The sequence below is a fragment of the Tyto alba genome, unplaced genomic scaffold (assembly GCF_018691265.1).
Source record: "Tyto alba isolate M040663 unplaced genomic scaffold, T.alba_DEE_v4.0 Super-Scaffold_14, whole genome shotgun sequence".
Taxonomy (NCBI): Eukaryota; Metazoa; Chordata; class Aves; order Strigiformes; family Tytonidae; genus Tyto; species Tyto alba.
Genome location: NW_024881276.1, coordinates 29,087,662 through 29,103,175, shown reverse-complemented (window position 1 = coordinate 29,103,175; position 15,514 = coordinate 29,087,662). Strand labels below are relative to the sequence as shown.

General features: G+C 45.0%; 1 protein-coding gene across 10 annotated transcripts in view; it reads left to right on the top strand.

Moving 5' to 3' along the window:
- Positions 1-14,921, top strand: part of CLIC6 (chloride intracellular channel 6) — a 33,548-nt gene extending 18,627 nt beyond the window's left edge. For 8 of the 10 annotated variants that reach the window (XM_042788845.1, XM_042788841.1, XM_042788847.1 and 5 more), the window contains 5 exons: positions 8,422-8,531; positions 8,972-9,097; positions 10,280-10,386; positions 11,359-11,540; positions 12,941-13,635. In XM_042788845.1, the coding sequence (XP_042644779.1) occupies positions 8,422-8,531; positions 8,972-9,097; positions 10,280-10,386; positions 11,359-11,540; positions 12,941-13,102 (687 nt within the window). In that variant the 3' untranslated portion in view covers positions 13,103-13,635. Of the gene's footprint in view, positions 1-8,421; positions 8,532-8,971; positions 9,098-10,279; positions 10,387-11,358; positions 11,541-12,323; positions 12,906-12,940 lie in introns of those variants that run through there. The other 2 variants (XM_042788839.1, XM_042788840.1) reach the window with 2 other exon arrangements.
- The last annotated feature ends 593 nt before the right edge of the window (positions 14,922-15,514 follow it).

The window sequence follows — 15,514 nt, the reverse complement described above, 5'->3', positions numbered from 1 at the left end:
GCTGCTCTGGTGCTCTAGTAGACGTGCTTTTTGGTTAATCACATTCTGTTCTGTGCAGTGGGACTCTCTGCACTGCTGCCTCTCCCTGTAGCACATGGCATCCATTGGCCTGGATGGAGAGCGCTTCATGTTTCTGTAACAAAACCAGGCTCTTCCCTCCAGGCTAGTAGCAGGTCATGGTCAAGCCAAGTGCACACAAATTGAGTTGTGTGCACTTGGAAACTGCAGGTTTCCTTCCTGCAGTTCTGCCTGCACTTGTCTTTAGGGTTTGTATACCTTTCTAATCTGGGCACCTACACTTTTTAACATGCCCTCTTCCCAAAGTGCCTCAATTTGCAGACTGGATCACGGAGATGTAAAGTCAACTGATGCTCTACTTTGTCATTTCTCCTCCCCTACTGAGTGCACAGGATTTATAATGAAAGTTTGATTTATTCTGACAACAAAATTAATTTCACTTCAGCCAACATAACTAGCTGCATTTCAGGTTGTCATTCGAGAGGATATTTAGCAGATACAAAACAAGGACCCATCCTTCTATTTACAGTTGGTGAGCCAACTTGATTGTTTGAAAGTTACAGGCATGCCTAAATGCATTGACTGATTGTGACTTGAAAGACAGATGGGAGAAAGGGGAGAAAGTGGAAGACATCCAGAGGTCACAGGGTCCACTTTTCAGCCGACTGTCCAGATGACTAATTTTGCACGCCCTGTAAGATCTATTGCAGCACATTGGCATGGTTTAGTTTGGATGGGTGGTCATGGGGATCCTTTCAGTCTTGCATTGAATGATCTCACTGCTGAGACCATACCTTGAACCACCCAAACACATGGTCGAGGCGGGGTGTATAGGTTGAGAACTCGTCTATGATGTAGCTGAAGGCTGCAGCTGTGATAGTCTTTGCAGCCCTAGCTTGGTCCTTCTTCTGTAGGGGGTGGTGGGTAGAGAAGAGGATCATTCCTATTCAGGTGGAAGAGGGCCATGCTTCCTACAGGGGTGGAGGTCAGCATGGACACTCTTCTGGTCGAAGACTCAGCTACTCAACTACTGGGAGCTTTTTGCATTGGAAGGAGAGTGCTCAGGGTTTGTCCCCAGCTTCATTGGAGTCAGCAAGGGCTGACTCCCAGCTTCAACAGGAAAAAGAAGCCTTACAAGGCACATCATAGGAGAGGATGGTGAAAGTTAAACCACCCCTTCATTCTTTAGAGAAAACATTTTAGTATACTTGCTTCCTCCTTCCCCTGCATGCTGTTTTGTCTTAGCACCTTAAAAAGAGAAGGAAAATATTTTTAGCAGAATGCTTGTTGTTACATTTACTGTTGCCTCCTTAACTTGAAAGCTTAATTAGGGTTTAGGACAAAAAGTGTGTTATTTAACCTGTGTGTTCAAAGTTGTAATTCTTTAAGTATGTTTGGTGTTCTCTGAACCCTGTAATACTGTTCAAGATAAAAGATAGTTGTTATTAATATTTATAAATATAAAATAAGATACATTTCTTTTTAAGACAAAAATCCTTGTTGCACACTTTCAATACCAAGGTGCTTATTTTGCTCTTAAAAAAGAGAGAAAAGGAAGGGGAAATTAATTTTTTTACCTGAAGGAGCATCCAATTGATGTTTAACACAGCTTTCTCATTGGAATTCACTACTGCAGATGTCACACACAGCAAGAGTACCCTGGCAAGTACCAAAAATACAATTTATGTGTAGGAATCTCAAGTACCAGCCTCATTTTGGATATGAATATTTCTGCTATTTGGCTGAGAAGTTAAACAGCAGCTGGAAGCATCTGTTTTAAATGTTGGATATTAGCAGATGGGCAGAGCAACGTGACTATTTAAAAGTATTGGAAAAATAAGTGGCAAAATTTTTACTTTGTCCATTAAAATGTATTTTTAATTACAGATGTTTTTTCTTAAAACTTAGTCTGGAAGGTACGATTTTAGCATCTCAAGGACTCTCAAGATGGTGGTAGCAAAAAGCAAGTCACCTTGCTGCGGAGGTGGCTCTGAGGCAGAGCCTCTCACAACGAGATGTGCTAACGTCTGAGGCTGCCACTGCTACTGACTCCCAAGAGCAGAAGTCAAGATTTCCATTTCAAGCCCAGTAGGTGGCATCAAAAGAGTTCTCTAAAATTCAGCGTTTGGGTGTCCATGCCCTAGCCCTCAGCCACAAAATGAACACAGTGTTTAGATAAAGTCCAGGTAATCTGCCTCTTCCTCACAAAATGCTTTGGCTAGAACGTGATCTGACCCAAATGACATGCCTGTGGTGCTTCTGTGCCTAGCGCATAACATCATATGTTATTAAGTGCGTTATAGTTGCCTTCAGTGAACCAAAATGACTTGTAACTACATTTACATTGCATTCATAGCAGAAGTAATATTGCCAATTTGGTTTTTTTTTTTTTTTCAGTGTTGCGATACTATAGGAATCTGCGTGAATACTGTATCAGGCATCAAACATGTAAACCACACTTTGTATCCTCAAGGAGTAAATGTGGGGGGTTTTTAAATTAAAACTATATATCTGTCACAGCACGCTAACAGGACATGGTTATGTCTAGAAAATAGACATTTTCGAGTGTAGTTGCAGTCAAACCCACGAGCTTCTCAGAATCTGTTGCCAGGGCTGAAGGAGGTCCTTGCACTAGTATGGGAGTGCAGTCATCCTGCTCCCTCTGTTCTTCCTGCCTGTGATTCTTAAAAAAATGCCCGCACAAAAAAAAGGGCTTGGGCACTTCATGGTAAACCAGAGGGCAGTGGGATGTGGTCTCAGGGGTGAGGAGGAGAGAGGGGGGGAGGCACTGGGAGCTCCCCTCCCTTTCTCCTTGGCCGTCGCGCAGCCAGGTTGAACGGCCGGTGCCAGCGGCGCAGCGGGGCCGGCAGCAGAGCTGTCTACCACAGCGGCCAGTCTTGCATTGCTGCTACGTGTGCAGAGCCAGTGGTAGCTACTCACGGCAGCTACTGCTGTCAGGCTGGCACTGCAGGGCTTAGTTCGGGGCAAGGGTCGGTGCTAGGAATGCAGTGGGATCGGTTAATCCGTGCCAGTGCCGAACAAACGAGTCTCTAGAAGGAGTTAAAGAAAAATAGCTGTTGGTCTTGAAAGTCGCACCCAGCCTTCAAGTTCCTTCTCACAGACAGCTCAAGCTTGCAAACTCGTTGTAGTTTTTCAGGCATCAGTTCTGAGCCAGTTGCTGTGGTTCCTGTTCTTTGACAGGAGATCAAATGCGTTGTGAAAAAGGAGAGGGAGTTGTTGTGGTATGAGAAGGAAGAGTGCACAAAAACTGCCTGATAGCTGAGGACAGAATAAGGAAACTTGGAGGAAAGTCCCAGTTCAGCCTGAGACAGCTTGCTCAGCAGAACAGGCAGGGGCAGATCCACGATACTGGTCCCAGCTGGACGGTTCGTTGTCTCCCAGTAGGCAGTGGTTCTGCTCCGCTTGCTGAATAAACCTGCCTCTTAGCCAGCATAAATATGGGAAAGGAGGTAACTTAGCTCCCTTGTGTCGAAGTAAGAAAATGGAATTGGAGTTCAGCATTTGCGAAAAAAAAAAAGTTATGCTTCTTGTTCTCCTTTTTATTGTAGCTTCAAAGGGATTATATAATTATATGAAAACAAATAAAAAAGTCTTCTCTGCTCCTTCTGAACTGTTTCTTCCGTCCTTAACCTTCAAAAGGAAACAAAAAGTCCAGGAAAAACAAATTCCACTCATCACAATTTTGAAGGCACAGAACATCTGAGGTCAATAGAAGAACCTTCAAAAACCTGGTTCCCAAGATCTGTGGACAGAAACAGTTACAAAACAAATTCTTAAAACAGCTCCAGCTCAGGGAGGGCCCAAACTACTGGCTTAAGACTGATATATTGTGTGTGACTCCTGGGTAAAGTCACTATAATTATCCTCTTGCTGTGAATGAGGATGTGGAGGAAAGCAGAGATGCTGAATCAAGGTGGCAGCAGCAGCTCCAGAAACTGAATAGTTCTTTTGGGACCCGTTTTAAAACGTTGTGTGTAAGGTCTTGCTGCCTAGTGAAACTAGCCTAATGTGTGGTGGTGCTACTACCCATGAGCTTAAGCAGTAGTGGAAAGGGGGGTGTGGAGAGCTTTTTACTTTCCCAGCATCTCTAAGTAAGACCCAGAACAACAGTACAAAAGACCAAAGAGATCGTGGAACAGTGGAAAACTAATGAAAACAGGGAGTGTAGGCTAATAATCCCACTAAATAACGAAGAGCTGTCATAAATCAATACTGTCACAATATACAATCACTGCCTAGGGCTCTGAAGGCTCTGAATTAAAACTTCTATGCACGGCCTGACATTTTTCTCCTCTGTAGCAATGACTGTCTTAATTGTTTGATTAATGAACTCATTAAATCTCAGTATTACTAGAAAAAGCATATTGACCTCCTGACCAATCACAATTAAAATGTAAATGCCACTTATTCGAGACACTGGTTAGCCATCTATTTAAGCAGCAGAAGAGCATAAAAACCAGCTTTGTGTTTTAGGGATCTGGCCCACTTCATCCACAAGATCTGAATGTTAAGAGAATGTCACAACAGTTGCAGCTGGAGGCCAGCTTGCAGCATTACCTACAATTACAGCAGCATTTGCCTGGTTATTAAGATTATAACCAGTCTGGAAACACAGTCCTCCATTGAATCAACAGCAAGAGACTCCGGCTGACTTCACCAGAGTTACTATTTCACCCTGCATCATCACTAAACACAACAGTGAGGAAGCGTAATTAAATTCTGTGCGTGTACCAAGCACAGCATAAAGTTACACATCCCTGACTGGTGCTGTGGGAGAAAAACACAGGGCGTTTTGGTCCCAGGCTGCAGTGCCTGTAGCTGAACTATGTTCTGTGGATATTAATATGGGACAGGCGAGTCTTTTCTGGTTCTCTCACTGCTGCATCGTGTCCCTGCAAGGTAAGATGTCAACACACAGTGTCACGTCTGTATAAGAAGGCCACCCTTGCTTTTTTGGAAGGTACATTATCATACGATGATGGCATAGTTCAGCTGTTGTGTTGCCTGATACACAGCTATAAAGCTATTTCAGTGTCCCAGCTCATGATTTTTGAGTGGTTGGTGTCATCATGGCAGACCCTCTGTTTGGAAACTTGAACAAACACCTTCGGCATGTGTCACTGAAGCTTTTATGTCCAGTAGGAACTGTAGCTCCCTGGATTAGATGAGCTGAGCTAAGAGGAGAGAGTTGTCTCCTGTGAGCCAACATGCAAGGTGACGTGTTTGAAGGCATTTTAGCTAGCTGTATTCACCCTGTTTTCCACAGCAGGCCAAAATATACACGTTCTGGGCTTTTAGCAAAGGTTATAGGGAACTGTAGCGTCTTTGAGCTGCCAGGTCAAATTGTGTCAAGGTCTGAATCAGGTTTGGTGTTCAAGGTCTTTCAGTCACTTCAGACTTCTGGTCACTATTACAGAAGGGAAAGGTTTAATCACTGCTCGTGCTACTGTGTGGGCTACTGTAATTTGCCTCCAGCTCCGCAGAACTGAAGGAAACCTGGAGGTAATCCACCACCAATCCTGGCATGACAAGTTTAGAGATTTGTCCTCCCTTCACCTTCACCCAGGGCTCAAGCCCCTGAGGTCTAAATGGCTTTCAGCTTCCTAAAGCTCAGCGTGGTTCACCAGCTTCCCAATTGTCCCTACTGGAATGGCTGCTGCCTCCTTTACTGTTGGACCTCATCAGCAGAGGCTCTTGCCTGAGTAACTCCTGGAGATCTGCCTGTTGTTCTCAGTCCAGGCACAGCAACCCTAGAGGACACGGCCCCGTCTTAGACATCGGGATGTACTACAAAGCCTGGATAGCATGGGCTTTTAGAAAAGATTTATATGAATAAAGTGCACCAATGATTTCCCAAGGAAACTGCTCAGAAAGTTTCCTCCTTAGCCTGTGAGAAGGATCATGGCCACATCAGAAATGAGGCAACATCCTAGTCTCTGTGAATTTATTTTCTGCTGTAAAAGTCAAGCGCTTACCATAACCACTGGAGACAGAGAAGCTGGGCCAATAGTGCAGCACTTTACACTAGAGACAGGGTGCCTGCATTGCACAGAACACAGCTGAGATAGCAGTACACTGCTAACGCCCCTCGTAGGCAGCACGGGAGGGGAGACAGCACAGTACATGAAGGTCAGATGCCTTCTGGACTTCACTGATATGTTTAACACCATCAGAACTATCCCATAGAAGTAGTCAAAAAGTACCAAATAAACAATTAATCATCTCAGTCATTACAGTCGGCAGAGCATTGCTGTAATCAGCAATGCTTAATCCCCCATTTTATTCAATTCCTCAGTGTTCCAATTATTATTTTTTTTTTAATTTTTTGTGAGAGGTTGCTAGCAGACTGAAGCATGTGAAGGTAAAAGGCTGAAAGATTTGCTGTTTGCTATTTTATCCACTGAAAAATAGAAAAACTGTAGTGCTGTAGTAAATTTTTCTCCCAAGTAGGTATGGAGGTTAAAAAGTTGGCTGGTGGGAGCCCACTCACACCTTCCTGCCTCCTGCAGACATGGCACATCTGAAATGATGTCCTCTGGCTGCTGCTTCTTCCCTCAGTGCAGCCTGGCAGCGGGTGGGGGTGCCCACTGCGAGCAGCGAGAGGGGCACTGTAATACCCTTCACCCCTGTTTTTCCTTGGGGGTGGGTAAAGGTTGACGTGAGAGGCAGGATGAGACAAAATGGTGGTGTCATGTACTTAGCTCTATTTTAAGCACATGCTACCAGCATTTGTAGTCTCATTTTTACAAAATACACAGTAGTTTTCTATCTTCTTGTTGCTGTCAACTGTACAGCGCTGGAAAGCAGTGCTCTGAGTAGGAGGAAAAATACAATAGTAGCTTTTGACCAGCTTTCATTTTTGCCACCTACAAAACAAGACTTTTCTGACACAACAGTCCAGCTGTTTTAGGATTTCTAAAAGTTTTCATCCTCCAGCAGTGTTTAAGGCAATAGGCTGTTCTGGTTTTCCCTTCCAAGAAAGCCAGTGCTTGTCACAGTACCAGAGGCAGAAAGCAGCAGAGAGTTATCAGAGGACAATCCTTTGGGTTGATAGGGAGAATAAGATGGTTTCTCAAGCTACAGGAGTGTCTCTCCTCATGCGTCCCTCGAGCTCCAAGACAGAAACCTGCCTGGTCCAGACCAAGTGCTCATTCCCAGACATAGAGCTCTTTGTGAAGGTGAGCATTGTAAAGCATTCCAACAGCAATGTTTGTTTATGGAGAATTTTTCACTATATTTGAGATTCATTTGATAGCGCTGAGGAAGGTGAAAGAGCAAGCAGAACTGGTTTCATTAATGTGTGTTGTTTGGTTATAAGGTCTGCAAACCTTAATGAACTAACCTATTAACCTATTAACTAAGTAAATGATACACCTGTTTTTTTTTTTTTTCACTTCTGTGCCCTTACATATAAACTAAGTTTTAAAACTGCACTTTAGGGGAATCATATGAAGATCTTAAAAATTAGACGTCTGATCTCTGCCAACAACGTTGCAGGAAGCCTAACTTAACCAATAACAACTATGCAAGACTTTGCCTCATTTTTACAAAGCCTCGTAGCAAAATGCAATACAGAGTACGTGCGAGCAGCACTTCTGTGGTCACACGTGAGTTGCACTTCTTGTGCTTTACACTGACATCTGATGATTCGTTTAGCCAAAAAGAAAAGACCATCATTACAGAGGCACACAGAAAGAGAGGTTACATGACTTGGACACTGACACGCCTCAGTCTTAAAAGTGGGAGCCTTGGGTTTGTAAAGAGGAGGGATTAGCCAGGGGGACATGGCACCTATGCTTCATTAGTCCTCAGTTCTGCAAAATGCAGAGACAGGTGGGTCCAACTAGAGCAAGGCTACCACTGAACTTCCCTCCTCTGGGGCCCCCACAGTTGCCTAGCTTGAAATTCTTAATTATTTGATTTATAATGTTCATTCCCTTAAGTGCTTTAGACATTACATCTCAGTTTATGCTGGTAAATCTTTCTCTTTGTTTCCTGTGATCAGAAACTGATTTAACTTGTTTTAATTTTGCAGTGACTTAAGTAGATTTATGTTCACATGGACAAGTGAGGTGGAGATTATTTCCTTTGGGAGGACTGTTGTGATTTCAATTTTGTTTTCAAACTTATGGCAATATTCATTATGCATTTTAATGAAAAACTACATCTCCAGGATGACAGGTTTCTTCATCACATCTATGTGCAAGTTTGGAGAAGGATATAAAGACATTTTGCATGAAAAACACGCATTAGTAGAGATGAGTAACGTGCTATATGTACTCATAGCAGATCTGGGTTTTCTCCTTTCCTACTGCATCTGCTATTAAAATTTGCTATCATCACAGATGTATGTACACCTTTTCTTTTTTTTTTTAATTGTAGGCTGGCAGTGATGGGGAAAGTATTGGAAATTGCCCGTTCTCTCAGCGTCTCTTTATGATTCTGTGGCTAAAAGGTGTCATATTTAATGTCACAACTGTGGATTTGAAAAGGTGAGATTGTAACCAGAGTTCTCCTTTTCATAACAAGTTTTCCAAAATGGTGATTTTAAAGGGTGACTCTCTTCTGATAGATTTGAAATGCATACCGTGGCTTGGCATTACGTCAACAGTATGGATGCATGATTCCTCTTTAGGGCTCATTAGTATAAAGTGGACTAACTCCTTTGAAGCAGTTGAGATTTTAATCTGTTTTGGAGTAGGTCTCTGTAACATAACACAGAAGTTTTGGGTTTTTTTTTAAGCCTTTCAGAGCACATTCAGATACAGGCTAGCAAATACTCACACCACCAGTCAGCTGGCCAAGTTTTGTTTTGTAAGAAAGACATAGAGCAGCCTGCTATTTTAAAGGGGAAGCAGTTCTTTGCAATTAAGTGTAGGAATAGCAAATGTGGTTCCTCTTGTGATTAACCCTATCTCTCTCCTCCTTTCAGAAAGCCTGCTGACCTGCAGAACCTTGCCCCGGGAACAAACCCCCCCTTCATGACGTTTGACGGTGAAGTGAAAACCGATGTCAATAAGATTGAGGAGTTCTTAGAGGAAAAACTAGCGCCGCCCCGGTACCGTATCCCTGGCTGCTTCTCTTGATTTTAGCCCCTCGTGTTCCTCAACAGGGGTCAGTGACCAAACCCCCTCGGTTTCGGTGGGTCAGGCCTTCGATGAGCCGTACGTGGGATAACTGCGTGTCGGAGGCTGGGGGGGGCGGCTGGTCTGGCTTGTGGGGAGGGGTAATTTCAGCTGGCATGAGACAGTGCTGACGCCTGGCACCACGCAGGGAGGGTCCTGGGGGTACCCCCGAGACGCCAGCTGCCCTCGCCTTTGCCACGAGTTCACCGCTGTGCCACCGCCGTCATTCCCAAGGCACAGCACCCAGCCCGCTGCAGCACGCACGTGCTGAGACTTGCATGCTGCCGCAGAAACCTGACCTCTTTTTCTCCACCTGTGTTTGCCTGAGGTTTCCCTCTTCACACTATGCAATTAATTACGCTTACAGGCAGCAGGTAGTTGGAAGGAAAGGGCAGTGAAACCCTCCCACATGGCAGACGTGCTGGGGCTCATTTTAAGTGGCCGGGTGGGCCCATCTTGGTGCCCATCAGGGTCTGAGTTTCGGACTTGTTGTCCCCCGCCTCAGCAACTCTTCCCACTTCGCCCCAAACCCCACTGTCCCACCATGAGCAAGCAGCGTCGTGTCCCCCATCCACGCACCTTCTCTCCCCTGGGAGAGCCGCCCCCTCTGCGGCGCTCCCTTCTCAAGCAGCCCAACCTGACTTAAACCAGGGCAAGCTGCTGCTCCCCTCCACTTCTCTCTTCCTCTCCACCCCTGGCAACAACAGCGGCTGGACCGGCTGCTCCAAGCCTGCTTACGCCGCAGCAGGCCAGGCGAGGAGGCCGGGAGGAGCAGGGGCTACTGCAAAAAGGGACTTTCCCTCCATTCCTCCTCAAGTCAGGAGCCTCACCTCCAGTGGAGGAGTCCTGGGAGAGGCACTGGGCTATTTGGGCAGTATTTACAGTGCAAACGGTCATTTCCAGCTCACTCAGGAAAAGGGGGTCATCCACGTGGTTTAACTACAGTTTAAATTTGCACTTGCTAAATGATTTTTGGTTCAGGATGCTTCCCTCTGAGAGTCTTGTGTGGCCGTATATTGTGACGTTGCAGTGTAAATAATGTATGTTAAGTAATTAGTGGAGGTGAAAATAAAGACTAGTCGTATAACTTCTGTTTGCTTCTTTTAACTCCTCAGGTATCCCAGACTTGCACCAAACCACCCTGAGTCTAACTCTGCAGGAAATGATGTGTTTGCAAAATTCTCTGCATTCATAAAGAACCCAAGAAAAGATACTAATGAAAGTATGTGCTACAGTCCTTCCATCAGCCCTGGTAGTTACTGGAAGAAACTAGAGCTGTGCAATTCTAGCACACTGGGCTGGAGATAGCCCATTTACAGCTTAGGTTAAACAGTCATTTTCCAGAGCATAAAGGCTGTGGAAATCTGTGCCTACTCACTCTCTTATTTAAGGATTCCCAAAGTTAGTTTCTGCAGATACCACATTCAACATGGGAGCACCAACTCCAGCTCCTCCTGGTTTCTTCAGCTCTCAAGCCGATAACACTGCACCTTCCCCACAGCTCTGCCAAAAGCACAGCCCGCTTGAACTGAGACCTTACCTTTCTACTCCATTTCTTTAAATAATGAGGACTCTAGCTCCACGGCACGTCTCTCTAGAGCAGGACCCTCGCCATCTCTGTGCATTAACTCATCTCTGCCCTTCAGCTCTCAGCCCTGTTCCCTTTGCTCTTCCCTCCTCCCCTCTCCACAGTGGCCCACGGGCACCACCAGCCCACGAAAACCCCGGACAACTCTTGCCAGCCCCTGCTGCCCCCACCCCACTCCTCTGCGCTCAGCCGAAAGCGCAGGACTCGGGGTCTGGTTTCCCGTACACCCCAAAGTGGCATCCCGGTGCCTTGCTGTTATCTGTGGGCAGGCACTTGCCCCGTGGCTCCCGAGGCGAGAATCAGTGTGAAGGTAGAGCCACTCTGCCAGGCCTCTCTGCAAAAGCACACTCTGCAGAGGTGTTTGAGGAGCCGTTTCTAGGAACACAGCCACAGTCTGGTTTTCCTCAGAACCCCCGTTAGCTACTTAGAGCTCTTATCCCAGCATTAAGTTTTAAGCTTAGGATAAAGGAATTGCAGGAGTTGGCCTGGCCGGGTGTCTGTGAGCTGGGTTGGTGCCAGGAGACAGGATACAGGACTCTCCTTTCTGCTTGGTGTCAGAGAGACCTTGGTACAAGCTTGAATGACCTTTTTATTGTCTTAACCTAGATTTGGAAAAATCTTTGCTTAAAGCCCTGAGGAAGCTGGACAACTATTTAAATAGCCCCTTGCCTGATGAAATTGATGCTTACAGCACTGAGGAGGTCACTGTTTCCAGCCGGAAATTCCTGGATGGAGATGAGCTCACCCTTGCAGATTGCAACCTCCTACCAAAGCTCCATATAATCAAGGTTTGCATTTGCTTGTTAGCTTCCTGAAGTGAAGGGCAGCACAGAAGCTAAAAGTCCTTTCCTAAAAGCCAGAGGGAATCCTTTATCTGTTCTGAGGCCACACAGTAGCTGTGTAGGAACACTGAATGCTAATGCACAAGGCCATTTCATTACAGCACAGCTAGGCAGATCCTCAGATTGATGACTCTGGAGCTAGAATATCTGGTTTCATATCTGAGCTGTGACTGCATTTGCTAAGCCTCCCACAAGTATGAAACGAGTGCTATATTCAGTGCCGTAGAGAAGTGTTTTCATTTGCATTTCTTATGCAAAGTGCATATCACTGTGGACTGGTAAGGTTAAATTATTTTGTCCGTGACAATTCAAGAAGCCAGCAGAAGCTGAAATTTCAACCTATCTCTCCCACCTTTAATCCAAAACTCCTCCTTTGCTGAATAGCACTGCCAGTACCAATAATGCTGGCTGGGTAGCCACTGCCCACTGCCTTCCAGCCAAGGCTCCCAGCCTCTTCTTGCAGGGCTGTGGAGCATCCACACACACCTAACAGTCCTGGTGACCGAGGTGTCTGAGTGTTGCCACAGCCTGTCCCTGGACTGCTCTGAAGCCAACCAGGCTCTGGAAGAGAAATGGCCACACTGGAAGTTCATTGGTCTTCAAAGAAACAAGGTCACTTCCGAAAGTTTCCTTTTTGACTACTGTTTTGTCAGAGTGGATTGAATTGCTTTCTGACACGTCCGCAAGGGAAAACTTTCCCCAGAGATCTCCTGGTTGAACCTGTTCCAGAGAGCAGCAAGGGAACGGGCCCTTCCCCACGCCCATGCAAAGCTCAGGCACAGCGGCGCTCCAGAGGTAGCAGGGGTCAGCAGAGCCCGTACAGGGAGAAGCACCTTTTGTCAGGTGAAAGGCTGAAGGGTGATGGAGGATGAACATCACACCATCCTTGCTGACCAACAGGGTATCGTCCAATAGGTTTTTTCCCTAGCCATTTGAAATTTAGTATTTTAATTCAAGTTTTTCCTTTATGTTTCAGTGAAAGTATCCAAGTGTGGGCCAGTTTGTCACTGTAAGATTATTCTGTTAATTCTGGTTTATGTTAACCCCTTTGCTGTTTTAAGCTGTACCTCTTCCAGGTGTGGTCTACTGGTCCATGTAGCTCTGCATTGCTCTAGCAGAATATTTATACCAAATAAATCCTTTAAAGTGAGTTAGCTTGTTAGTTAGCTTTCTTCATCCCAAGTTTTCTCCCTTTTCTTTTGTCTTCTTTCTCCTTTCCCCCTATGTTGCATGTAACGACAGACTTACACTCTGAAAATTTAAAATGTGCATAAAGAGTAGATTAGGTAGGGGTTTTTTTCAGATCATGTGTGTAATGGTATTCTTCTTTTTTCTTTTAATAAAAGGTTGTTGCAAAAAAATACAGAAATTTTGAATTTCCACCTGAAATGACAGGGATTTCAAGATACTTGAACAATGCATATGCAAGAGATGAATTTACAAACACTTGTCCTGCTGATCAAGAAATTGAGTATGCGTATTTGGATGTTGCAAAAAGAATGAAGTAAACAGAAGATGCCTCCGTTCTTTATTGCTTTTGAGATTTAGATGAGTGCCAGCCAAGATGGAAAGAACAAAAGCCAACATACATTCTGCAGTGTAATTTTAAGTTCTGTTATTGGCCAATCCTTCTTTTATAATGATTGTATGGCATTATTTGCTCATTCTTAAATTATGTATGTGTATGTTTGTGTGTCTGTACAGATGTCTGCACACGTGAATGTCTGTTGTGCATTCCAAGTTAAAGGCATCAATCAATATTAAAGCATTTTCTGAAGTTAGGGGAACAGTGTAGTTCACACAATTACAGCAATATTACAGACTAGTGACATGCTAAATTTCTGAATACTGAGAAGAAATAGCCCTGTTTCTAACACACCTTTAACCTGTCATTATTGCTGCCTCTGATCTGTGTTTCACAGTTGTTGCCAAACTTCACAGTTAACGGGAGGGTTTCTGTTTGCTTCTCTGCAAGCCTTGGAGGGCCACAAGCCAGGAGCTGGTGCCCACGCAGCACCCTGGCTTGCCCCGGAGAGTGGCCAGCTCGTAGGTGGGACCACACCTGATATCCAGAAGCCCTCTCCTCTGCGTGAGAGACCGGCCGGCCAGGTCGGCGAAGAACAAGTCCTTTTCACACCACGTGAGTCTTCTTTGGTATTAAGAATAAATAAATAAATAAAATCTCCTGCCTTCTCTCTCAGCGCTGCATAACCCATCAAACTTCCCTCCTGAACTTCCCCAAAGAGAGGAACACGGACTGTCACTGGCCTATGGACTGTCTGATAAGAGATATTTGACAAGGGAGAAGGGAGAGACTTGGTTGTCACCGTAGACAGAAGAAATGGGTGAACATCCATCTCCAGCTACTGATGTAGGATTTCTTGGTCATCCTTCCATGACTCTTACTTGGTTTTGGAAAGCAAAGAGGAGGAGAGGACCTAAGAAAGAAACAGTCCTTCTATACTTCCTTTTCCTGGTTGAGCTTCAGCATATTGGCTTTCCCAGGGCAGCTGTTAGGACTTCCCTGCTGAGAGCTCTGCAGCTGGTCAGACAGGTATCTATCGGGAACATCGTAGACGTACCTCCTGCCCTAGGAGGGGGGATGGATTGGATGAACCCCTCCAGCCTCACATGGGTCTGTGTTCAAGGCAGTCAGTACTAGTGAGAAACACCCTCTAGCCTGGCATCAAGGAGCGTACTACTAGAGATGTATGGACTGCAAAAAGAGACGTTCATAGCTGCTTTCTGCTCAGCAGGCCCTCAGCAAGCACCTAGGAGTAGAGGATGCAATGCTTTAGTCATAGGGCCACCTGGAAGTTTCCTTCTGATGGATTTTTTGCCTGTGTGTACAAATAGATGTGGAAATGGCTATAAATTGCCTTGACAGCGCCTATAACCACAAAAAGACTCTTACAGACTTGCCACTCATCCTTGCCCATGCCAAACGTATGCTTGCTTTCTAACAAAGCATTACTTAACGGCACTAGTCAGTGTCAGATATATTGTGTCTGCGGCGTCTTCGTCTTGCACGCTACACAGTTCTGATGCAAATGTGCTGTCATCACAATTATTTGTAAGCGATGTTAAATGTGCAGTTTTAGTTTGCCTTTAGAGAAAACAGACACAATACCTTTCCCCTCCCACCCTCAACTGTGAACTCTCATTTTGGGGTTGATGTCTGAGCAGTCACTCATCACGTATTACTAACTGTTACTTTGTGTTTTCAAATACATACATATCTATATAAAATATATAAAAAATGAAATCTGTATACTCTTTTCATATGCCTTACAAATTTGAATAGAAAATATACAAATTCATAAGTAATTTGAACAGTGTTCTGTCTTTATTTCTTCGGTAATTTCTTGGTAAGATGCATTGCAACAGTGGCCTAGATTTTAAGGAATACAAAGCAAAATTTAACAAAACTTTAATTTGTTTTGGAGGAATTGTATATGTCACAGGCCTGCAGTGAGATCTTGAGAACAATACATACTGGCTGTGCCCATTACCGATGAATAAAAAACCAAAAGGCCAGCATCTAATCCCTGACCACAGGGCCACCTAGCATGAACCGTCCCACATTCATGCTGGTTTCGGGCTGGCCACATTTCTAACTGTTTGTTCTTGGGGAGATCCACTTGGGATGATCCAAAACAGCCAGGGACTGCCCACACTGCTCAGCAGCTCTTGCAGCAATCCAAATGCATGAGATGGATGCCGGCCCTCTCTTACTTCTCACCATAAATACAGTTATGGCTGTTCATCATCAATAAATAACAGAGAGCCTGGGCTATTTGGCCCTGAAAGCATGTAGCAATGTGTGGTTCACATCTGCACGGCTCCTTTCTACCTCCTGAAAACAGGATGGCCATACTGGTTGTGGGGAACAGTATGTATCTCCAAATCATGCCTCGACA